Source organism: Somniosus microcephalus, chromosome 11 (genome assembly GCF_052327205.1).
Source record: "Somniosus microcephalus isolate GS21.2 chromosome 11, FLI_Smic_1.0, whole genome shotgun sequence".
Classification (NCBI taxonomy): domain Eukaryota; kingdom Metazoa; phylum Chordata; class Chondrichthyes; order Squaliformes; family Somniosidae; genus Somniosus; species Somniosus microcephalus.
In genome coordinates this window covers 193,092,326-193,118,956 of record NC_140997.1, presented here as the reverse complement: position 1 = coordinate 193,118,956, position 26,631 = coordinate 193,092,326, and the positions used below count along the sequence as shown (strand labels likewise).

Here is a 26,631-nt window from a genome sequence, read left to right as displayed (position 1 = left end):
AAAGACTGATAAATGAAAGGAACACAAAATAGTCTTTGTTCACTAATATCAGTGAGGCTGACTTCTCGGGTCGCAGCTACCAAAACATTAAACTTGTGTCTGTCCTTTCACTAAAAGCTGAGGATCAAAGACCATGGCAGGATCATTCTAATGCCTCTGATTTAAAAAGATTAATGAAAATAAATCATCTGGTGGCTAGTGTTGTCGTGGGACGGTTGGGAGGGGGAGGACAGCATAATTGCAATAGCCACTTGGGTCCCTATAGTACAATACTTACAAGTCTGAGTCATGTATATTTCTATAAAGGTAATATAGTCCCCACCATGTATAGCAGGCGTGCTGGTGTCAACGCAATTTGCCCACTAGACATAGTGGCCGGTGCAGCAAAGACATTTCAAAAAAGCACGGAGGGAATCTTCATCCTCCGTCTCAGAAAATATTCAGGGTGTACTAAAGCAGTGGCTATAGACAAGCTATGCGCGGTGGAAGCTTTTCGCCTTATTCAGCTATGGAGAACGGAAAGGGGCTGAAGTACGCAGCAGTCTAGTCAGTTTCACCGCTGGTCATTTTCACTACAACAGGTAAGCAGCAATCGCAGGAGATGTCTTGGCAGGTGACTGAAGGCGGCGGGGATGTTTGAAAGGACTTAATGACAGGTAATCGCACTTTAACGAGGTGCGAACAGCTGCTTGAACTGCCCGAAATAGCGTGCTTAATATGGTTTAAATGGCACATTTGTAATTAACACCTATGGTAATGAAAAATAGTTGGCTGCATAAAGTGACATCACTATTCCCGGCCAAAATGGAGATGATTTCTCCAACAATTAAATCAAAGTTAGAACCCACTTTAAAAAGCACTCAAGTGGTTCATTGAAACTTCTGGGTACTTTTGTAGACTTAAGTAGAATTTTTTTCCATGTTTTGAGTAAGCAGACTTGACAAAACATTAGTGGCTGTGTAAGCATGCATGTGCAGAAACCTCTAGCAGGAGTGCAGTTCACAGCTATCCAATACAACTATCATCTTGCCTGCTGCAGACCTCCTGCTGTGACTGGTAGTACAGTTATAACCACATCATTTGTTTTGAAGTTCTGTTGTGCAGTCTATAAATTTTTAACAAGAATTATTTTCCTTGTCAAGTACATGATCTGCTCAGCCAGAAAATCCTGTTGATGGAAAAAAAACTTCAGCCATGTTCACTGGCCTACTGGGGTGGAGTTGCATCTCTATGCAAGATCTACAGCACTTCCTCTTTGTATAAACTAGGTTGTAGCTAACTATTTCAGGTAGTACTTTCTTTGTTGAAACAGTTCAATTTTTTTTAGTATTTCCAAACCATGTGTCCTAAGGTTTATCTTAAATCCAAGAACAGTGCTAAAATATGTTGGATTATGCAATAACTTAAATGTTCATGAAAATTGGGTGCAAGAATTTTGCTCCATATGCTTTTTTAATTAAATAAAGATGGGATTGAATTTCAAAACTGGGCTAGTTTATGGGCAAGAGTAAAGAAACTAACACTGAAATGCATCCAAGTAATTTCAGCTGTTTTGCAATTGACTGCTTGTGTTTCCAACTCTTCATTTTAATATTTTCAGGTGTTCATTTAAGAGTTGGATTCCGATTCAAATCTGATATTTCAGTGGTGGATGTGAAAATTTTCTTCTTTAAAAGTATACAGTCTCTACATAGATTAACAAGTATATAGCCGTAAGGGCTGTTCAGGGACGTCAATTCTGGAGGAAACTCAGATTTTCAGCTCAAGTCTATTTCTGCCTTGTTTTAAGTGTGCTTTCCTTTACAATCAGTCAGTGTAACCTCATCTTACTCAGTCTGTTCCCTTGAAGTGATCCTCTACCACTTCGAGCTAGTTTTTCAGTGGCTGAAAGCCACCAAATGGAGTTACCTTTCATTAATTACCCATATTGGAAATGTGGTACTGAAGGGAAGTACATCACAGACATGCATTGTCTCACTGGACTCCACAGCACACAAGTAGGTGTTTGCTTCAGTTTTGCAGCGCTCTTACTGTTTCTAGGCATACTCCAGTCAAAAAAGTTGACTATTTTCAAACAAGTGGACGGACGTAGGAGCAAGTGCAGACAGGGTGTTGCCAGGTATTATGAAAGTAGCATTGGTATTAACAGCATTGTAGCTCACTAAATACTGTAGTCAATATAATTGATAACTGATTCAAGCCAGTTGCATCAAATATAAATTTAATATTTCTGAAGCAACATTTGAAAATTTGACAATTCTGGCACTGACATGCTTCACACAAGTTAACTGCAAAAAAACAAATGAGCAATAAACTGAGTGATGGATGAAATCACTCCAGAAAGCAAGCAGTTAAAAATAGAAAATACCAAACCGACATAGCAAAGAGTTTTAACTGTTCCGTTCAGCAATTCTTCCAAAAATATATTTGCAGTAATTTTGCCATTCTTGGGTGGTTATAAAAGATCCCGTTGCACTATTTGAAGAAGAGCAGAGAGTTTTCTAGGTGTCCTGGCTAACATTGCTCCCTCAAACATCATCACGTAAAACATTCTGTTCATTCATTCGTTTCTTGTTTTTGGGACCTCACTCTCTGTACAAATTGGATGCCAAACTTGCTTCTCGCTTTCCCCATGTTATCGTCGCTTTGCCATATTTTATTCCCCCATTGCTGGTGCTCTCAGTCCCTGTTATCTTTCACTCTCGCTCTCTCTTCCTCTATCTCCTTTCCCTCCCCTCCCCCCACTATTTTGTCATCTCAACAACTTGCATTTGTATAGCGCCTTTAATGTAGTAAAAGGTCGTAAGGAACTTCACAGCGTTCTCGGACAAAATTTGACCCTGAGCCACATAAGGAAATATTGGGACAGGTGACCAAAAGCTTGGTCAAAGAGGTAGGTTTTCAGCAGCGTCTTAAAGGAGGAGAGTGAGGCGGAGAAGTTTAAGGAGGGAATTCCAGAGCTCAGAGCCTGGACAGCTGAAGGCACCGCCACCAGTGGTGGGGTGAAGGAAATCAGGGATGCACAATACGCCTGAATTGGAGGAACACATAGTTTTCCGAGGGTTGTAGGGCTGGAAGAGGTTACAGAGATGGGAAGGGGCAAGGCCATGGAGGAATTTGAATACAAGGATGAGAATTTTAAATTTAAGGCGTTGCTAGATCTGGTGCCAGTGTAGGTCAGCAAGCACAGGGGTGATGGGTGAGCGGGACTTGGTTAGGATATGGGCAGCAGAGTTTAGGATGAACTCAAGTTTACGGAACGTGGCAGAAGGGGGAGGCCAATAGTTGAGTCTGGAGGTAACAGAAACATGCTCTTCCCCATTTCCTACCCCCCACATGCCTATGTATCACCTTTTCCTGATCTGTCTTGTTTATCTCTCGCTCTTCATTCCCTAATTCATCTCTAGGTTTACCCCCTCAGCTTCCTTTCATTCTCTCAGTGCTGTGAACCTTGCACAGTTTGACAGCTTCCATTTGGCTATACGAGGATTGCTGTTGCCTGGATCAGCTTCACAGGAATTACTGTTTTACAACGAGATCTTTCCACCTGGAACCTGGAACAATTTTGCATTCCTTGCAGATGAACACAGACTGCAAGGAGTTAAATACAGTAGACACTCGACATTTATGTAATTTAAGAGCTGGAATTCTGTACTATTCTGATCCACTGTAATCACTGGTTTGGTCCAAAATTTTAGGATAGATTTTCTAAGTTCTCACTTGATGTGAAGTACCTGGGACACCCCAGGGAAGATTGGAAAATTACTTGTGCACTGCTGCGATTTTCTATCCATTGAAATCTACCCTTTAAAGTAGTCTTAGCCGACAATTTACTTTGTAAAGATGGCTGACCTGTTGCAAAAGTTCTGAAATTTTGTGTTTAAACTCAATTTCCAATCTTCGTGTGGATTAAGTGAAAAAATGCACATTAGGATTTTCATCAGAAGTGCTTAATTTTCCACAATCCACTGCTCTTCAACATATAATAACATCCATGCTGATTTTATAAATTAAGAAACTAAACCAAACAAAATGTATTGTAATGCCCTAAGGGCATGACATTGTTCAGATTTAATTATATTTTTTTAAACTAACCTGAGCTTGAAGTTAGTTTTGCACAATGGAGCACAATAAATCATAGCCCTAAGTTACAGGATCAAAAATGTGCCTGAAGAGATATCCACTTTACAAATGGAATCAGGAAACTGTGAAAATACCTTCTGAGATAACTATGGAATAACAGTGCCATGCAGAGAAAAATGTCCTTTATCAGTAGTGCTACACCCTGAAGCACTTCAAGGCATTTCTTTCTGTTGATAACATCTGTGCTGCACAATGAGTGCTCCTATTTGTCATTTAAGTGCATTGGAATGTTTCACTAAAGGCGTTCTATAAATGCAAGTTGTTATTGAGGAAGACATTTGTTGATCGAGGAAATATGTTCTTTTTGCTGGGAGGAGGGATGAAAATTAGACACATGGTTTAATTGTTCATTCACATGCTTGCATTGTGACCTTGTAGAATAAAATTACTAATTTGACCCAGCAATTCTTTCATGTGATATGTAAACAACAGCAACTTGCATTTTTATAGCACCTTTAATGTAGAAAATCTGCCTACGGTGCTTCACAGAGAAATAAGAATGGACACAGAGTCAAAGAAGAGACAGTGGCGGGGGGGGTGTTGGAGAAGTATAGCTGCATGTCGTTCTAATACATGTGGAAGCTGACCCCATGTCTGCAGATGATGTTGCCATGGGGCAGCATGTAGATGGGGAAGAGGAGGAGGCCAAGGATAGATACTTGAGAGACTCCAGAGGTAATAGTGCAAGTGTGGGAAGGTAAGCCATTTCTGGAGATGTTTAAGTTCCAACTGGATAGGTAAATTAAGGGCAGTTCCACTCAGCTGGACAACGGAGGAGAGGCATTGGAGGAGGAGGATGTAGTCAGCCACGTCAGCGGCTGCAAAGAGGGCAAGAAAGTTGAGGGATAGTGCATCACCGTCGCAGAGGATGTCATTTGTGACTTCAATTAGGGCCGTTTCAGTATTGTGGTAAGGGCAGAAACTTGATTGGAGAGGTTCAAACATGGTGTTGCAGGAAAGGTGGACACAGATTTGAGAGGCAACAGCACTTTCAAGAACTTTAGAGAAGAAAGGGAGTTTGGAGAAAGAGGTGGTGGTTTGGAAGGACAGAGGGGTCAATGATGGGTTTCTTGGAGAGGGTTGATGATGGTGTATTTGAAAGAGTGCCTGATGGTACTTGAGAAATAATTATTTACAATATTGGGTAGCATGAGGGCCAAGAAGGGAAGTTGGGTGCTCAGCAGTTTAGTGGGAAAGGGGTCCAAGGAACAGGAGATGGGTCTCCTGGATGAGATGAGCTCTCAAAGGGCATGATGGGAGAGAAACTAGAGAGATGTGTGTTTAGGGCATAAATGTAATATATGCTTGCCATTTTAACATACCTACATGATTTCATTACTAGATAACGTCATTCCCAAAAGATCCATTTAAAAACTCTTTTGAATCAAATTTTTGTCTTATTAACTATTGCCCATGTGCTAATTTTGTGCTTTGGTGGAATATAGTTTCTTGTATTAAATTACTGTACAAAACAGACCATTTCTGAAATCACACTCCGTTCTGTCAGACTATCTATTTTAGTTGTATAGTAAAAACTGTTATTAAAATTGAGGGGACCTGATCATGAATTTAGGTGTATTTTGCAGTACAAAATTTGTTTAAATAATTCATTCAGTATCAGTACAAGAAGATGCATTCTCTGAAATGAGTCCTGTAGTATATAATAATAAACAATAAAAATCTTCAGTGTACTCCACAAAGCATCTGCTTCCACTTACTTCAATCATTGTGCAGGAAATGTTTATAACTGCATAAATCTGAGATTACCAATATTTATTGTGTTAATAAATATTTAAAGGGACGAATGTAAGACTGTTTGACTGCATATATCTTTTTAATAAATGTGATTGTATAAATAGCTACTTACATTTTATATAGCCCAATCAATGGTGACAAAAAGTCCCAAGGTGCTTCAAACCGGAAAAAAGGAAAGCCGTTGAGCATTTGACCAAGCTTTCGGTCAGTCCTTGGAGTTGGGTTTTCAGGAGGTTTTTAAGGGTGGAGAGCAGTAGCGAGGGGAAGAGATTTAGGGAAGACCCAGAGAATAGGGACGGCCCCAAGAGCAGAAAGGGGAGAGGGAATAAAATTGGGGAACCGAGAGCTGGTGTGGGTTATGGGTGAGCAGGACTTGATGAGGGATGGGATGTAGACTGTGGAATTTTGGGCAAGTTGGAGTTTTGTGGAAGCAGGCAAGGAAGGAATTGAGTCAAGAGATGATAAAATATGGATTAGGGTTTTGGTACTCAAATGGTGGAGACACACGATGTTGTAAAGGTGGATGTAAGTAATCTTGATTTATAGGATATGGAGCTTGAAACTGAATTTTGATAGAATTAGATGCTGAGGTTTCACAGTCTAGTTCAGTGCGAGAGAGCTGCTGGAAACTGTTCCTCAGTTGGAGACTTTTTGGCTCATTAAACACCATGTTAGGCAGATAGTCCGACAGTATGGAGGTTCTTGGGTCTAAAAATGGTGGAGAAATAAAGCTGGGTACTATCCGCATATGTATGGAAGCTGACCCCTTTGCTGCACTAAAAAATAATTAACGTGCAGTACACTTTTGAAGTGCATATTATGTTAGACTAAGACTAAAAATGCTCCATTATTGGCTGAGAATGTTGATTTTCCTTCATTGTGCTCAGTAGCAGATTACCTGCAGTATTGTTCAAGTCACCACATTCAGAAAATTATTAGTCACCTTATGATCCAGATTTTCTACTGCACTCAATGTAAAACTGATTTTGACCTATTTTGGGTATTGTTCTCAATGTGGATAAATTGTGCTTTTTCCAGATGAGCTGCGACGTGCCCATGCAGAAACTGGAGATTCAGAGCATGAGATACAGCAACTACACCAGGAGTTGAAGGAAGCGCAGGACTTGGCCAGAACCAGCAAACAAAAATGTTTTGAAGTGCAAGGTGAACTTTACATTTTTTTTTTTTAGAGTGACTGCGATGAAAAATGGCTTGATTGAAAACAAAACCCACTGATTTTCAGGTCCTGCAGCTCTAGTGTCCGAAAGTAGTTTCATTTTCTTTGAACCATAGTTCACACATTCCAGGTACAGTAATACTGTATTTTTCAATGGTTCAGGCCAAATAATTCTAGCAATTAGGGAGAAAATTAGGCACTGGCAGAAAACTGCTGGTCTCTCATATGAATAGTTTATTTTTGTTCAAACAAATGTGCTTGAACCTGGTAACATGATTTATTCATGTGGATCATTATTTTAAATATTGTACTATTTTGTTAAATCTTTGCTCTCATGTTTTTACCTGTTTAATTGCACATTGTTAATGGTTTGGGAGGGGCTGCATGAGAAAAATAGAATTCTAAACACTATTAACTAAAAAGAAACTCAAATATATTTGGCTGCATTTTGTAGATTTACAGTTTTTAAAACATGAATGTATTTTTAATGGATTATTTGTTCATATTCTGGAAGAAACCAGGAAAGGCTAACTATGCTAAATCCAGCATGAAAAATGGTTGTGAAGCATCATTTTCATTACAAGCACTGTCATCTCTGTTCTAGACCGAAGTATTTGCATGTTTTGCAACAACAGCACAGCTACAATCAACTGATGTATATATTTTTAAGTTTTAACTCTGTAAAGTACTTTTGCCTCTGAAAGGCTAATTTTTAAATAGAACTGGTTGAGTCATACAGCCTTAGTTAATATAATGTCCAAGATTACTAACCAAATCATAGTTCTGTGCTCTAAAGTATTGCTCTTCTCAAGATGTCATTTTTGACATGGGTACTTTAAATATTTGAAATACAACACAATGCAACATCAACAAATTGGCACTTCCAGCAAGCAGCAGGATCTAATACAGTGAAGGAGATCAGAGTTAAATCTTGCTCCTTCATTTAAACAATTTACAGTGTAAAATTATTAAAAACTTGGATTTTTACCAATTCTTTCAGAGCTAGGAATTGTGCTGTTATAATTAACAATCGAAATATGTACCCATAGATTAATTAAGGTGTAAGTATGTCTTCTGCTACAAAATGCTTCAACTAAAGCCCTTTGAGTGGTTTATATTATCTTGCATTGTATATGACGAACTTCATTGCCAAGACCACTTCCTTTCGCTTTTGTAACACCACTTGCTTTCATCTTGCTACTTCTCCAACGCCCTCCTTATGTATTAGGAAAGAACTCTCAAATGTATTTTTCACTTATCTAAATGATAAGTGACTGGTCAGAAGTGAGGATGTTCGCTGATGATTGCACAGTGTTCAGTTCCATTCGCAACTACTCGATAATGAAACAGTTCATGGCCGCATGCAGCAAGACCCGGACGACATTCAGGTTTGGGCTGATAAGTGGCAAGTAACATTCGCACCACACAAGTGCCAGGCAATGACTATCTCCAACAAGAGAGAGTCTAACCGCCCCTTGACATTCAACAGCATTACCATCGCTGAATTCCCCACCATCAACATCCTGGGGGTCACCATTGACCAGAAACTTAACTGGACCAGCCACATAAATACTGTGGCAACAAGAGCAGGTCAGAGGCTGGGTATTTTATAGTGACTGTCTCACCTCCCGAATCCCCAAAGCCTTTCCACCATCTACAAGGCACAAGTCAGGAATGTGATGGATACTCTCCACTTGCCTGGATGAGTGTAGCTCTAACAACACGCAAGAAGCTCGACACCATCCAGGACAAAGCAGCCCCCTTGGTTGGCACCCCATACACCACCTTAAACATTCACTCCCTCCACCACCGGCACACCGTAGCTGCAGTGTGTACCATCTACAAGATGTACTGCAGCAACTTGCCAAGGCTTCTTCAACAGCACCTCCCAAACCTGCGACTTCTACCACCTAGAAGGACAAGGGAAAACCATCACCTGCAAGTTCCCCTTTAAGCCACATACCATCCTGATTTGGAAATATATTGCCGTTCCTTCATCGTCACTGGGTCAAAGTCCTGGAACTCCCTACCTAACAGCACTGTGGGAGTACCTTCACCGCATGGACTGCAGTGGTTCAAGAAGGCGGCTCACCACCACTTCTCGAGGGCAATTAAGGATGGGCAATAAATGCTGGCCTTACAAGCGCCGCCCACATCCCAGGAACAATTTTTTTTTTTTTTAAATGTATCCTGGCCAATTCAACTACAGTAAACTCTTGTTTAAATGGCACTTCATTATCCGGAATTCTTTAATAACCGCCAAAATAGATAACTGGTAATCTTGCCGAATCCATTCATTTTTCCGAGTCCAAGTTTCCCGCGGTGGCCGAGTTAGTCAGTGGTTTTTACTTTTTTTTGTTAAAATTTTGCCTACCTCTCTGTTATCTGGAATTTTTCATCAACCGGTCCCATAGGTGCCGGATACAAAAGAGTTTACTGTATTGCTTGAAAACAATCCTAAATTAAAACAGTGCATCAAATTTGAACCAAATCAGTTTGTCATGTACGTTGCCCCTGTTTCTTTACAGCACTACTTGAAGAGGAAAGAAAGACAAATAAACAACAGGCTGATGAATCAACCAGACTGATCCAAGTGTTGCAAGGTATAAGCTTACACAAAGCTGTTTACTTGGTACATGTTGACTTTGGAGATGTTATGTCAAAGCAACACTCTTCACCAACCCATATTTATATTACCTGTCTTTAGTTTTGGACAGACTCCACCAGATTAGTATTAATAACTTAATTTTATCTTTAGAGCATTGCTTACATAATGCTATATTTAAGGCCTTTAGTTAAAAAACACAGATACATTTCTAATGGAATAGCATGGTGGTTAATGGAAATTCACGCGGCCCTACTGGAAAGATATTATAATAATCCTGATGAGCATTTAAAATAAATCCAAGACCCTTAGTCAATTAGAATTGGCCCTAAGCAGTTACATTTAAAAAGTAATTATTGTGTGATTTTCTGTGAAAGTGTATTCAGTCCTGGCAAGTGAAATTTACATTTAACTGTTGAGAACTTTCAATCAAGTGAAAATGACATTTTTTTCTTCTGTACACAGCTCAGCTCCACGAATTACAAAAGGACATTGAGATCCTTAGAAAGGAGAAAGAGAAAGAAATAGTTGAGACCCGTGATCAGTTAGCAAGTACCCATGAAGAGATTGTGGCTTTGCGACAGACAGCAGTAGAGGCAGCGACATGCCGTGAAAGTGACATTGCCATTCTCCAAGGGGAGTTGCTGAAGGTGCATGCTGAGCTTGAGCGATGGCGGCAAACTGCCTCAGAGTACGAATCAGAGATCTTAAACCTTCAAACCAAGCTCAATCTTCAGACCCAGCAGCAAAAGGATAAACAGAAAGTGGAAGCAGTCCAGTTGCAAGGTGAGGGGAAATGGGACTGCACTTGTGCAGATGAGATTTCCAAGATGTTTTGCTGCTTTTGATCTACTCCGCAGCAATACATAGTTTACAGTTGACTCTTGATTTTCTGGTGGTAACCTCAATCTCTATACATTTACTGGATCTAGCTTAGTTATGTTGTACTGCTGGGACATTTTACTGTCATGTTACTTTTTTAACAATTTGAAAATATGACTGTACCATGATGTATTTGTGTTCCCATAACCAATCCCTCAGGTTATATATCACAGGGCACTGTTTTAACGTTAGGAGAATGGCTCACCACTTGAAGACCTGCCCACTCTAGGAACAGGAGTAGGCCATTCAACCCCTCGAGCCTATTCCGCCTTTTAATGAGATCATGACTGATCTGTACGTCAACTCCATTTACCACTGCTTTGTTCCATAACCTTATTTACCCTTACCTAATAAAAATCTGTCAATCACGGTCTGGAAAATTTCAGTTAGCCCAGTATCCACAGCCTTTTGGGGGGAAGCGGGTTCCAGATGTCCACTTTCCTTTGTGTGAAAAAGTGCTTCCTGATTTCACTCCTATGTGGCCTAACTCTAATTTTAATCTTGTGCCTCCTTGTTCTGGATTCCCCCATCAGAAAAAAGAAAAACTTGCATTTATATACAGTCTTTCATGATCTCAAAGCACTTTACAGCCACTGAAGTACTTTTGAAGTGTAGTCACTGTTATAATACAGGAAACATGGCAGCCAAGTTGTGCACAGCAAGGTCCCACTAACAGCATTGTGATAATGACCAGATTATCTTTTTTTTTATTGATGTTGGTTGAGGGATAAAAATTGGCCAGGACACCATGGAAAATGCCCCTGCTCCTCTTCGAATAGTGCCATGGGATCTTTTACATTCACCTGAGAGGACAAACGTGGCCTCATTAATGTCTCATCTGTAAGATGGCACCTCCAACAGTGCATCACTCCCTTAGTACTGCACTGAAGTGTTAGCCTAGATTTTGTGCTCAAGTCTCTGGAATGGGACTTAAACCCAGAACCTTCTGACTCAGAGAAGAGAGTGCTACTATTGAGCCATGGCTGACACAACGAATATAGTTTTATCTACCCTATCGAAGCCTTTTATTATTTTCAAAACCTCAATTAGATCACCCCTCAACCTTCTAAACTCAAAAGGGAATACAAGCCAAGTTTATGCAACCTTGTACTCATAATTTAACCCTTTAAGCCCTGGTATCATTCTGATGAATCCGTGCTGTACCCCTTCCAAGACCTTCCTACGGTTCGGTGCCCAAAATTGAACGCAGTGCTCCAAATGGGGTCTGGCCAAGAATGTACAACTGAAGCATCACTTCCTCAATTTTGAATTCCAACTCCTTTGAAATAAAGGCCAACATTCCATTAGCCTTTTTGATTACTTTTTGCACCAGTGCACTAGCTTTTAATGATTTGTGTACAGAGACACCATTTGCTCCTCCACAGCTCCAAGTGTCTCACCATTAAGAAAATATACTGATTTGTCGCTTTTGGGTCTAAAGTGGATTACCTCACATTTCCCCACATTGAACACCATCTGTCATAGTGTTGCCTACTCACTTTGTCTATGTTCCTTTTGTATTCTTGCTGCTCCCATACACACTACTTATTGTGTTTTGTGTCATCTGCAAACTTGGATATACAACTCTCTATTCCTTTGTCCAAGTTAATATATATCTGAAAAGCTGACCTGCAGAACACCATTTGTCACGTTGCGCCAATGTAAGGCTTTCCGTTTAGCTTGATACTGTCTATTACCTCAGTTGTTGACCATCTAATTGATTACATTTAATAGCAGAAAAGATAACCTGCCAAACTGTTCTCTTAGTTTAAATTGCTTTATAAGGTTCCTCCTTTCCTGAAAGTATTGCTATTCAATCAACTAGTTGATTGAGGCAAATGCTTAGAAAAGGAAATTGTTTTAATTGGAGTTTCCTGGATTGACACTTTGTTTATTGATTGTATGATAGATTAGTTCTGTTGTCAACAGTGACTGTGTGACCTTCTTTACAGTAAATCCACATATTAATGGGACATTTAGTAAATATGCAGTACAGGTATGAGGGAACGATGGTTTTAGTTCCAAGGCCAAGTTACTGAAGTGGCTTGCGGAAAAATATAGAGACTAAAATTGTTGTTAACCAAAGGTATTAATGGATATGGGGCAAAGGTGGGTATATGGAGTTAAGTCACAGATCAACCGTGATCTCATTAGAGTCATAGAGTTATACAGCACAGAAAGAGGCCCTTCGGCCCATCGCGTCCGCGCCGGCCATCAGGCCCTGTCTAATCTAATCCCATTTTCCAACATTTGGTCCGTAGCCTTGTATGCTATGGCATTTCAAGTGCTCATCCAAATGCTTCTTGAATGTTGTGAGGGTTCCTGCCTCTACCACCCTTTCAGGCAGTGAGTTCCAGATTCCAACCACCCTCTGGGTGAAAAAGTTCTTCCTCAAATCGCCTCTAAACCTCCTGCCCCTTACCTTGAATCTATGCCCCCTTGTTATTGACCCCTCTACTAAGGGAAAAAGTTCCTTTCTATCTACCCTATCTATGCCCCTCATAATTTTGTACACCTCAATCAGGTCCCCCCTCAGCCTTCTCTGCTCCAAGGAAAACAACCCCAGCCTGTCCAGTCTTTCTTCATAGCTGAAGCGCTCCAGCCCAGGTAACATCCTGGTGAATCTCCTCTGCACCCTCTCCAAAGCAATCACATCCTTCCTATAGTGTGGCGACCAGAACTGCACACAGTATTTCAGCTGTGGCCTAACCAGCGTTTTGTACAGCTCCATCATAACCTCCCTGCTCTTATATTCTATGCCTCGGCTAATGAAGGCAAGTATCCCATATGCCTTTTTAACCACCTTACCCACCTGTTCTGCTGCCTTCAGGGATCTATGTACATGCACACCAAGGTCCCTCTGATCCTCTGTCTTTCCTAGAGTCTTACCATTCATTGTATATTCCCTTGCCTTGTTAGTCCCTCCAAAATGCATCACCTCACACTTTTCAGGGTTAAATTCCATTTGCCACTGTTCCGCCCATCTGACCAACCCATCTATATCGTCCTGCAGACTGAGGCTACCCTCCTCGCTATTTACCACCCCACCAATTTTCGTGTCATCTGCGAACTTACTGATCATACCTTTTACATTCACATCCAAATCATTAATGTAGACCACAAACAGCAAGGGACCCAGCACCGATCCCTGCGGTACCCCACTGGACACAGGCTTCCAGTCACAAAAACAACCTTCGACCATCACCCTCTGCCTTCTGCCACTAAGCCAGTTTTGGATCCAATGTGCCAAGGCACCCTGGATCCCATGGGCTCTTACCTTCTTGACCAGTCTCCTATGCGGCACTTTATCGAAAGCCTTACTGAAATCCATGTATACCACATCCACTGCACTACCCTCATCCACACACCTAGTCACCCCCTCGAAAAATTCAATCAAATTAGTCAGACATGGGCCCAGAAATTTGGGTCGGGGGCTTCCCGCGGGTGCAAGCCCCCGACCTGCACTTAACTTGCGCGACGGCAGTTGAGCTGTAGGGCCCCGTGGAATTCCGCTCCGGGGCCTGGCCCAGCTGCCGGCGCGCTGTGCTTGCATGTCCCAGGGGCGTAGTTAGTGCGATGTGTCCCCTGGGATCACGTGAGCCATGGGCAGCCAATCGGAGGAGGGAAAAGCCCATTCATAAGATTGCCAGGAAGACCTGTCTAAACTTATGAATACTACGGGCCTCAAAATAGCATTAAACCTTCAAATAATTTTTTTTTTAAATCACACTTTTTCAATAAACTACAAATTACATTAAATAACTATTTTAAACAATAATTTAAATTTTTGAAAAAAATAATTTTATAAAAAAACGGGGCTAAAAATAAACTTACCTTGCTTTAAAGTATTTAAAAATAATAAACCTGTGGAAAAATGTTTTAATTTTAATTAATTGACCACTTACCTTGTAAAAAGCAGGCCTTACGCCTGCTTTTTAAATGTGTAAATCCTACAGGCTTAACCTCGCGTGAAAACCTGCAAAAAAAAAACTAAGTTCAAAGCGCACGCGCAGCCTCCCCTGCGCGCGCGTTCGACCTCTGAACCCCTTCGTTCAGAGGATCGGAAGTGCTGGTTTCCCGCGCATGCGCAGTGCATGCAGGAAACCCGCACTTCCATTCGGCCTACGGGTTAGTACCCCGTGCATACTCGCCCGTGGAGAGCCGAATTTCTGGGCCATGATCTTCCCTTGACAAAGCCATGCTGACTATCCCTGATTAATCCTTGCCTCTCCAAGTGGAGACTAATTCTGTCCCTCAGAATTTTTTCCAATAATTTCCCTACCACTGATAGGCTCACTGGCCTGTAATTCCCTGGTTTATCCCTACTACCCTTCTTGAATAATGGTACTACATTAGCTGTTCTCCAGTCCTCTGGCACATCCCCTGTGGCCAGAGAGGTTCTGAAAATTTGTGTCAGAGCCCCTGCAATCTCCTCCTTTGCCTCACACAGCAGCCTGGGGATTTATCTGCTTTTAAGCCTGCTAAAACCGCCAGTACCTCCTCCCTCTCGATGCTAATATGTTCAAGTATATCACAGTCCCCCTGCCCGATTTCTATGTCTACATCGTCCTTCTCCATAGTGAACACAGATGCAAAAAATTCATTTAAAACCCCACTTACATCTTCTGGCTCCACACACAGATTGCCACTTTGGTCCCTAATGGGCCCTACTCTTTCCCTAGTTATCCTCTTGCCCTTAATATACTTATAAAACACCTTAGGATTTTCCTTTATTTTGCTCGCCAGTGTTATTTCATGGCCCCTCCTCGCTCTCCTAATTTCTTTTTTAAGTATCCCCCTGCACTTTTTATACTCCTCTAGGGCTTCCTCTGTCTTTAGCCCTTTGTATCTGCCAAAAGCCCTCCTTTTTTTCCTAATCCATTCTCGTATATCCCTTGACATCCAAGGTTCCCTGGGCTTGTTGGTCCCACCCTTGACCTTTACGGGAACATGTTGCCATTGTACTCTCTCAATTTCCTTTCTGAAAGACTCCCATTGCTCCGATGTGGATTTTCCTACAAGTAGCTGATCCCAGTCCACTTTGGCCAGATCCTGCCTTGTCATATTAAAATCGGCCTTCCCCCAATTTAGAACCTTTATTTCCGGTCCATCTCTGTCCTTTTCCATGACTACCTTAAATCTCACCGAATTATAGTCACCGTCACCAAAGTGCTCACCTACTAACACTTCTACCACTTGCCCGGCCACATTCCCTAGTATTAGGTCCAGTACCGCCCCCTCTCTTGTAGGACTTTCTACATGCTGGCTCAAAAAGTTCTCCTGGATGCACTTTAAGAATTCTGCACCCTCTAAGCCTTTCACACTCTGACTATCCCAGTTAATATTGGGGAACTTGAAATCCCCCACTATTATTACCCTATTATTTGCACACTTCTCTGAGATTTGCCTACATATCTGTTCCTCTATCTCCCCCTGACTGTTTGGGGGCCTATAGTACACTCCCAGCAAAGTGCTTGCCCCCTTTTTGTTTTTAAGTTCTACCCATATGGCCTCATTAGAGGAACCTGTTAATATATCATCCCTCCTTACAGCAGTAATTGACTCCTTAATTAATATTGCGACACCCCTTCCTCTTTTTACCCCCCCCCCCCTCCTCTGTCTCGCCTGAAGATTCTATACCCCGGAATATTGAGCTGCCAGTCTTGCCCCTCCCTCAACCATTGAATGGCGGAATAGCCTCGAGGGGCTAAATGGCCTACTCCTGTTCCTGTGTTCCTAGAAGTGTGAAGTAATACATTTTGGTAGGAAGAATGAGGAGAGGCAATATGAACTAAACAGTACAATTTTAAAGGGGGCGCAGGAACAGAGAGACCTGGGGGTGTATGTACACAAATCTTTGAAGGTGGCAGGACAAGTAGAGAAGGTTGTTTAAAAAAAAACATATGGGATCCTTGGCTTTATTAATAGAGGCATAGAGTACAAAAGCAAGAAAGTTATGCTAAACATGTATAAAACACTGGTTAGGCCTCAACTGGAGTATTGTGTTCAATTCTGGGAACCACATTTTAGGAAGAATGTCAAGGCCTTGGAGAGAGTGCAGAAGAGATTTACTCGAATGGACTTCAGTTATGTAAAGAGACAGGAGAAGCTGGGATTGTTCTCTTTACTGCAGAGAAGGTTAAGAGGAGATTTGATAGAGGTGTTCAAAATCATGAATAGAGTAAATAAGGAGATACCGTTTCCAGTGGCAGAAGCGTTAGTAACTAGAGGACACAGATTGAAGGCGATTGCCAAAAGAACCAGAGGCGACATGAGGAAACTTTTTTTTTTACACAGTGTGTTGTTGTGATCCGGAATGCACTGCCTAAAAGGGTGATGGAAGTGGAAGCAGATTCAATAGTAACATTCAAAAGGGAATTGGATAAATACTTGAAGGGGGGGAAAAAATACAGGGCTATGGGGAAAGAGCAGGGGAGTGAGATTAATTGGATAGCTCTACCAAAGAGCCGGCACAGGCACAATGGACCGAATGGCCTCCTTCTGTGCTGTATCATACTTTGCTTAATTCTATAAAAGCTAATCCTGTTTATCAAAGTAACTTCCCTGGAAAAGCACAAAGAACTGATTCAACATTGCATTTTTTGGTCAGGGGGAATTCTGTACAATTTTATTTCATCCTCCCCAGTGGCAATTTATGCTGGAAGTTACGGCATCTGCATTTCACTATCTGATACACCAGCAACTCTAGGGTGCCTGTCAATCTCACACAGTCCCACCCAATGTAACCAGCGGAAGTGTAGAACATAATTGGTGCAATAAATTTAGAAACTCCAACTTCAAGGTGAAAGGCACCAAACATATGAAGAGGTAGTCCAATTTCTAAACTGAATTCCAGTGTATTTTGATTTTAAGTTACTTCAAAGAAGAAAACCTTCAGAGCAGAGAGGGAAAATTAAATTTGTAAAACCTCCGGTGCTGATAGAATTCTCACTCTTATTAGTGCAGTTTATTGTAACTTGAGCACAGCTCTTACTAAAACACAGCTATCGCTACTGAAATTACAGTTAAAATTTAAAGAAGTTTTGCAAAACCTGACACATCTATAGCTCATTTCTGGCTCTCTGATTTTGACATGCACTTTTTGCACGTGCTTTTTCCCTGCCCTCTGCACCACCACCTCCACAATAAGCGGCGCAATGAACTATTAACACCCCCACCCCGCCACATGCTAAGACCTTGCTCTGACCCCTGAATAGTTGGAACTCCTATTCATACTTTTTGTGATTGTTTCACATAAGTATCGTGTGCGAGTCAGCAGAGAGTGCTGTGAGTTTGGGTAAGTGTGTGAGTTCTTTAATTGTTATTTCTCTTTAAATCATTCTTGATAAGATTACTTAAGCAGTTTAAGTAAAGGGGAAAAGTTAAATATTTGGGATTCTGTTGGTTTAAGAAGAGTAAAACAAGGTTACACTGCAGTAGGAGTAAATTGGCACAGCAGGCAGTGGAAACCAGTTTTCTAACCGATCAGCAGGGGTGACTCATTTGGCTGTAAACAAACAAACAGTATAAAAAGACCAGGCTAGTGCGAGCAAGCACTGAGTGCGAGTCAGCAGAGAGTGCTGAGAGTTAGGGTAAGTGGGGTGGTAGGTGCTCTTTTCAAACTTTAACTCTGTGGGTTGTAGTTAATAAGGCCTTTCTGGTGCAGAGTGACTGTTGGTAAACCATTTAACTGGTGTAATTAGAGGGATTGATTTAAATTAAATCCAATTAATTAAAGGGGCTACTAGCATCTATAATCGGGCAGAGGGTGTCCATAACTAACAATAAAAAATTTAATTACATAGAATGGAGCAGGTGATGTGTTACTGTTGCGAGATGTGGGAGCCGGTGAACCCCATTGAGGCACACGGTGATTACGTCTGTGACAAGTGTCTGCTGCTACAGGAACTCCAGCTTCGTGTTGATGAGCTGGAGTCTGAGCTTCAGACACTACGACACATCAGGGAGGGGGAGAAGTACCTGGACTCTGTGTATCAGGAGGTGATCACACCTATGAAGTTAATTAATTCAGATGTAGCCCATGGTCAGGGACAGGACGGTGTGACTACAAGTGAGGCAGGTACGGGGATCCAGGAGGTAGAGCTGGAGGAGCCGCAGCCCTTGCTCTTGTCTAGCAGGTTCGAGATTCTTACTCCGTGGGGACAGGAGCAGGGACTGCAGGGAGGATGAGCAACCTGGCCACAGCACCGTGGAACGGGGGGCCATTCAAGAGGGGGGAGTAACTAGAAATGTTGTAGTGGTAGGGGATAGTATTATTAGGGGGATAGATAGAGTTCTCTGCAGCCGAGAGCGAGAGTCCCGAAGGCTGTGTTGCCTACCCGGTGCCAGGGTTAAGGACATCTCCTCTGGGCTGGAAAGAAACTTGCAGTGGGAGGGGGTGGATCCAGTTGTCGTGGTCCATGTTGGTACAAACGACGTAGATAGGACTAGGAAGCTGGTTCTGTTAAAGGAGTATGAACAGCTAGGGGTCAAATTAAAAAACAGAACCTCAAGGGTAATAATCTCTGGATCATTACCTGAGCCAAGAGCGAATTTGGCTGGGACAAATAAAATTAGAGAGTTAAATGCGTGGCTCAAAGACTGGTGTGGGAGAAATGGGTTTTGCTTCCTGGGACACTGGCACCAGTACTGGGGCAGGAGGGAGCTGTTCCGTTGGGACGGGCTTCACTTGGCCAGTGCTGGGACTAGAGTCCTGGCGGATCATAAAACTAGGGCTGTAGGGAGGGCTTTAAACTAACTAGTGGGGGGGAGGTTCCTAGAGAGCAAATAATAAAAATGACAACAGAGAAGGTCATAGACTTAGGTAGCAGTGGGGAAATTAAAAACCAGAGCGTGTCAGGAAGGGGCAGAAGGTATGGAGTAAAAGGTAAAGTAATAAAAAGGGCAAAAGCAGGAACTAAGTGTCACAAAACATCTTTGAAAGTTCTCTATCTGAATGCACGTAGCATTCGTAACAAAATAGACGAGTTAATGGCACAAATAACTACATATGGGTATGATCTTGTGGCCATTACAGAAACATGGCTGCAGGGTGACAATGCCTGGGAATTAAACATACCAGGTTATTTAATGATCAGGAAGGATAGGCAGGAAGGAAGGGGAGGTGGGGTGGCTATGTTAATAAAGGAAGGAATCGCTGTAATACAGAGAAATGATATTGGGTCAAAAGATCAGGATAATGAAACAGTTTGGGTGGAGGTAAGGAATAATAAGGGGAAAAAAACACTAGTGGGCGTAGTCTATAGGCCTCCGAACAGTGGCAACTCTGTTGGACGGAGTATCAATCAGGAAATAGTTGAGGCTTGTAATAAGGGAACATCTGTAATTATGGGGGATTTTAACTATCATATTAATTGGACAAATCAAATTGGGCAGGGCTGCCTTGAGGATGAGTTCATTGAGTGTATTAGGGATGGGTTTCTTGAGCAGTATGTAACTGAATCGACCAGGGGGCAAACAACCTTCGATCTGGTCCTGTGTAACGAGACAGGATTAATTAAAAATGTCCTAGTAAAGGATCCCCTTGGAATGAGTGACCATAACATGGTTGAATTCCATATTCAATTAGAGGGTGAGAAGGTTGGATCTCAAACAAGCGTGCTAAGCTTGAATAAAGGAGACTATGAAGGTATGAGAGCGGAATTGAGTAGAGTGGATTGGGAAAATAGATTAAAGGGTAAGACGATACATGATCAGTGGTGTACATTTAAGGAGTTATTTTACAATTTCCAAAAAATATATATTCCACTGAGAAGAAAAGGGTGTAAAAGAAAAGACAGCCATCCGTGGCTAAGTAAAGAAATTAAGGATAGTATTCGACTAAAAACAAGGGCATATAAGGCAGCCAAATCTAGTGGGAGAATAGAGGATTGGGAAAACTTTAAAAGACAGCAAAAAATAACAAAAAGATTGATTAAGAAAGGGAAGATAGATTATGAAAGTAAATTAGCAAAAAATATAAAAACAGATAGTAAGAGTTTTTATAGTTATATAAAAAGAAAAAGGGTGGCTAAAGTAAATGTTGGTCCCTTAGAGAATGAGACCGGGAAATTAATGGTGGGAAATATGGAGATGGCAAAAACACTGTGAATATTTTGTATCAGTCTTTACAGTAGAAGACACTAAGAATATCCCAACACTGGACAATAGGGGGGGGAGGAGCTAAACACGATCAAAATCACTAAGGAAGTGGTACTCGGTAAAATAATGGGACTCAAGGCAGATAAATCACCTGGACCTGATGGCTTACACCCTAGGGTCTTGAGGGAAGTGCCGGTAGGGATTGTGGATGCATTGGTAATAATTTTCCAAAACTCCCTGGACTCAGCAAAGGTCCCGGCAGACTGGAAAACTGCTAATGTAACACCCTTATTTAAAAAGTCCAAAGATGTGCGGGTTAGGTTGATTGGCTATGATAAATTGACCCTTAGTGTTAGGGGGATTAAATACGTGGGGTTACGGGGATAGGGTGGGATATGTGTTGGTGTAGGGGTTACAGGGATCGGGTGGGATATGTGCCGGTGCAGGCTCGATGGGCCGAAATGGCCTCTATCTGCACTGTGGGGTTTCTGTGATTCTGTGATAGACAGAAGGCTGGAAACTATAGACCGGTTAGCCTAACATCTGTGGTAGGTAAAATTTTGGAGTCCATTATTAAGGAGACAGTAACAGGACATTTGGATAATCATCATTTAATAGGACAAAGTCAGCATGGTTTTATGAAGGGGAAGTCATGTTTGACAAATTTGCTGGAGTTCTTTGAGGAAGTAACATACAGGGTGGATAAAGGGGAACCAGTGGACGTAGTGTATTTAGACTTCCAAAAGGCATTTGACAAGGTGCCACACAAAAGATTATTGCTTAAGATAAAAAATCACGGGATTGGGGGTAATATTCTGGCATGGATAGAGGATTGGCTATCTAACAGAAGGCAGAGAGTTGGGATAAATGGTTCATTCTCAGAATGGCAATCAGTAACTCGTGGTTTTTCGCAGGGGTCGGTGCTGGGTCCCCAACTCTTCACAATCTATATTAACGATTTGGAGGAGGGGACCGAGTGTAACATATCAAAGTTTGCAGATGATACTAAGATGGGAGGGAAAGTAGTGAGTGAGGAGGACATAAAAAACCTGCAAGGGGACATAGACAGGCTAAGTAAGTGGGCAGAGATTTGGCAGATGAAATACAATACTGGAAAGTGTGAGGTTATGCACTTTGGCAGGAAAAATCGTAGAGCAAGCTATTATCTTAATGGCAAGAAACTGGAAAGTACTGAAGTACAAAGGGATCTGGGGGTCCTGGTGCACGAAACTCAAAAGGTTAGTATGCAGGTGCAGCAAGTGATTAAGAAGGCCAATGGAATGTTGGCTTTCATTGCTAGGGGGATAGAATATAAAAATAGGGAGGTATTGCTTCAGTTGTACAAGGTATTGGTGAGACCGCACCTGGATTACTGCATACAGTTTTGGTGTCCATACTTAAGAAAGGACATACTTGCTCTCGAGTCAGTACAAAGAAGGTTCACTCGGTTAATCCCGGGGATGAGGGGATGGACATATGAGGAGAGGTTGAGTAGATTGGGACTCTACTCATTGGAGTTCAGAAGAATGAGAGGCGATCTTATTGAAACATATAAGATTGTGAAGGGGTTGGATCGGGTGGATGCGGGGAGGATGTTCCCGATGATGGGTGAAACTAGAACTAGGGGGCATAGTCTTAGAATAAGGGGCTGCTCTTTCAAAACTGAGATGAGGAGGAACTACTTCACTCAGAGGGTGGTAGGTCCATGGAATATGCTGCCCCAAAAAGCTGTATAAGCTACGTCATTACATAAATTTAAAACAGAAATAGACAGTTTCCTAGAAGTAAAGGGAATTAAGGGTTACGGGGAGCGGGCAGGAATTTGGACATGAGTCTAGGTTCGGATCGGACATGGCCCTGTGGGTAGCGGAGTGGGCCCAGGGGCCGTGTAGCCTGATCCTGCTCCTATTTCGTGTGTCTAATTCTGTTAGATTCAGGAGATGGTTCTGTGATAGTAGATTGGCGGTTAGGATCAGATCAGCCATGATCTTATGAAATGGCGGAGCAGGCTCGAGGGGCCGATTGGCCTACTCCTGCTCCTATTTCTTGTGTTCTTATGTGTCATGATCATTATTCTTTTTGTTTCCATTTTATATTCAGTCATAACTGCATTAATTTTTAATTGCATATGACGAGGTTTGTTAGCAAAGTATGAAAGTGAAATGTAATTATTGTAGATGAAATGACTTACTTTTAGATACCTATTGGGCAAAAAAGGGGAAGTGACTACATTCTTAAAGTTTAGTTTAGATTATCAGTCTCGATAAGAAGTAGCCCAATAATGCAATGTACTGTTTTTTTTGCACAGCACCACAGTATAGACTGGCAGTAACATGGTGTTATTGCTAATTAGTTAAGAAAGAACTTGCCTTTAGCAGTTTTCTTGTCCTCGCAACATCCCGAGCACTTCATAGACGATGAAGTACTTTTTGCAATATAGTCAGTGGTGTTATATAGGCAAACGACAGCAGCCAATTTGTGCACAGCAAGGTGACACAAACAGTAATGAGATAAGTGACCAGTTAGTCTGTTTTGGCGATGTTGGTTGAGGGATAAATGTCAGCCAGGACACGAGATTTCAACTGCTCTTCTTCAAATCGTGCCATGGAATTTTCTCTGTTCACCTGAACATGCAGATAGGGACTTGGCTTAATGTCTCATCCGAAATACAGCACCCTCTGTACTGCTCTGAAGTGTCAACCTAGATGACGTGCTCGTCGTAAAGTGGGGATTGAACCCACAACATTAACCAGTAGTATATTCGTTTAGAATTTACAAAAAGATTCTTGACTGACTAAATTTATTTTAGACCTTTTTGGAGTAATTTTAATCTAGGAGCAAAGTTCGCGTTGGCATTTTTGTTTCTGTATATGGGGCAGTGCATACTTCAATCTGTAGTATATAACCTAGGAAACAGCATTGTTAATGCATTAGGATGAAGAAAAGTAATCTGCCTTGGGGTTAGGTGTCTGTTTTTGCACCAAAATATCAGTGTTGCCTTCTAGGTCCAGCAACTGAGTCATCTCTAATCTGATTGGATTTGGCACATTAAGCAAAACAGAGAGTTGAGTGGTGACTCTTTGATATAATCCAGAAACAGATAATATGCTGGACATGAAACAGTGTACTTCTGTCATTTATCTTTTCTGTAGAGCTTCTTGCACAATTTGGTCATTGGATTTTCTACGGTCACAATTTGGTCCGTACCACGCATCCTTGTAAAATGGAAAAAAACATTATAACCTTAAAATGGCATGCCCCATAATTATTTTGAGAAAGGAGGGAGAAAATGTTTTGCACTCCCCAGTGGCTGTTCAATAGCAATATAGGCAGATGCCTTGACAACAAGTAAACTGCCCATTCACTCTCTCCCTCAATCTGTTGGAATCATTTACAAAGTAGGAGAGAAATTAATGAAAGGATTGACTTCACTGTTACGGAGTTCAGTTCCAGTTTCAAAAATGAAAACTGACCTTGAGAATAAATTTCTATCACAACTTACCCCTTCAATTAATTATTAGTTGACCCAGAGTTTTAGCATGTTGCAAAGTTTTACCATTTATGGACTTGTCAAAATTGGCATGATTGTAGAGTTGGATGGGACTTCCATTGGTTGTATGTCATTCAACAGACATTTCAGGATGGGAGGGAATCTGCCCAACAGCCATAATCTGAATCAACATGAAAATGAGTGAGAAAGTTTAGGTCATTAGATTCTTGCCAAAATACTTGTGCAATGAGGAATGTTCATTTTTCATTTTGTTTTCTTTCGGGCATATTTGAAGTCTAATAGATTTTTTTTTTCCAAATCCAGTTGAGTATAAAATCTTAATTGTTTAATAACAAATTGTATTTTTTTTGTTTTGGACTGGTGATTTAAGTTTTCTCTCTGGTGCGTACTTCAGTTGAATAACACAGTGGATCAATAGTTTGTGTTAACAATTTCTGTTGTAACTGAGGGCATTGTCCCACGAGGGCAGAACATTTTTAGTGTTTATATTTTGTTTTGACTCCCTCGACCAAAAAATCATGATATCATTCCTAACCAATTAGAACCAGAATACTGTGCAGGAGAGAACATCCTGTTCAGTTGGAAGAATGCTGTCGGTGCAGTTATGCTTGGCTAACTGCATGATAAGACTTCATTTTTTAAAATGTATTATACATGGTAAATCTATTCACTTTGTTAACCTTGATATTAGGTCCAAATATTCATTTGTGAATTATTTGCAGGTCCAGAAATAGCTCCGAAGTGAAGAAAGAGGCATTGCCTTTGATATTAATGCCTGATATTTTTTGAGATCTGGAATCTTGTTTCAGTTCCATGTTGCACATGAAAGAATTGTGATTTGTTGCTGCCTCAGTTTTTCATGAATAGTTCAGATTCCCCCATTTAAGTTAGTTTATTCTATATAAAAATTAGTCATAGACAGGTAAGGAAAAGCGCACAAGTGTATTGCAGCAGTGGAATTAAGTTGCTGATCAAGAAATTCGCTGATCAAGAAATTCACTTATCCAGCAGCAGCAGTATGTGATTGTTTTACACAAACATTGTTATCACTGGGGATACCGAGCATGTTTTATAAGTGTAGAAGTTCCTAAGTCATGAGTACCATAAGGAAAACTGAGTTGTAAGTAGAAAGAATAGTGCCTTTCACATCCTCAAGATCTCCCAAAGCACTTCACAGACAATGAATTACTTTTCAAATGTAGTGACAGTTATGTATGCAAATGCAGCAACCAGTTTGCATACAGAACTAATAGGTTTTCTTATGCATCTATCAGTGTTCTATTTTTCTTCCCCCACCCCCCAAACATTCTCCCCCATATGATGAAGCAATTGTTTAACTTACAGCAATCTTGAACAATATACATACATATGAACACACGAATTAGGAGCAGGAGTAGACCACTCGGCCCCTTGAGCCGGCTCCGCCATTCAATAAGATCATGGCTGATCTGATTACTCCACATTCCCGCCTACCCCGATAACCTTTCACCCCCTTGCTTATCAAGAATATATCTACCTCTGCCTTCAAAAATATTCAAAGACTCTGCTTCCACCGCCCTCTGAGAATGAGAGTTCCAAAGTCTCGCGACCCTCTGAGAAAAAATTTCTCCTCATCTCTGTCTTAAATGGGTGAGCCCTTATTTTTAAACAGTGACCCCTAGTTCTAGATTCTCCCACAAGAGGAAACATCCTCTCCACATCCACCCTGTCAGACCCCTCAATCTTGCATGTTTCAATCAAGTCACCTCTTACTCTTCTAAACTCCAGCGGATACAAGCCTAGCCTGTCCAACCTTTCTTCATAAGACAACACACCCATTCCAGGTATTAGTCTAGTAAACCTTCTCTGAACTATACTCTTTTATTGCAAGGAAAATTAAAATTGTAGAATTTGTAGACCTAACTGGAGGGACCCAGGTTCTCATTCACTGAACACGTGCTTTGTAATTGAATTTTGTGATGCTGTCATCCTATTTTGATCTTTTTCAATTTTGTTGCTGGCAGGTAAACTGGATGAATTGCAAATGCAGAGCAATGGCCTGCAGAATGATTGTGATTCTCTTCGACAAGAGAAAGTTACTCTGACAGAAAAGCTGCAGCAGTTTGAGGAAGAGCTCCGACGGTAAGTTCCACCAATGACTGCTTATTGATTTTCACTGTTTACAAGACAGCTTTTGTTTTTGGTGTTTCCATTTCTAATCCATGTTGACTCTAATGATGCGTCTACTAAATTGACTTGTCAGTATTTTTAACATTATTTCCCTTTAACTGCTCGATTCAGCTGATTTACTCAGCACAACCTAATCATATGATTTAAAAAATGTAATTGTAGATTCAGTGGGCCTCAATTTGCGATCGGAGGCTTCCCGCGGGTGGATGCCTCCGATCATCAAAAAATCTACGCATTTACTTTGCGGTCCAGGAGATACGGAGGCTTGCGATCTTGGGCCTCTCCTGG

At 41.4% G+C, this 26,631-nt stretch overlaps 1 protein-coding gene across 17 annotated transcripts in view; it reads left to right on the top strand.

Moving 5' to 3' along the window:
- Nucleotides 1–26,631, top strand: part of slmapa (sarcolemma associated protein a) — a 222,540-nt gene that overhangs the window by 182,513 nt on the left and 13,396 nt on the right. For all 17 annotated transcript variants that reach the window (XM_086001576.1, XM_086001573.1, XM_086001588.1 and 14 more), the window contains 4 exons: nucleotides 6,937–7,062; nucleotides 9,604–9,678; nucleotides 10,146–10,466; nucleotides 26,178–26,295. In XM_086001576.1, coding sequence (XP_085857702.1) covers nucleotides 6,937–7,062; nucleotides 9,604–9,678; nucleotides 10,146–10,466; nucleotides 26,178–26,295 — 640 coding nt within the window. The remainder of the gene's footprint in view (nucleotides 1–6,936; nucleotides 7,063–9,603; nucleotides 9,679–10,145; nucleotides 10,467–26,177; nucleotides 26,296–26,631) is intronic.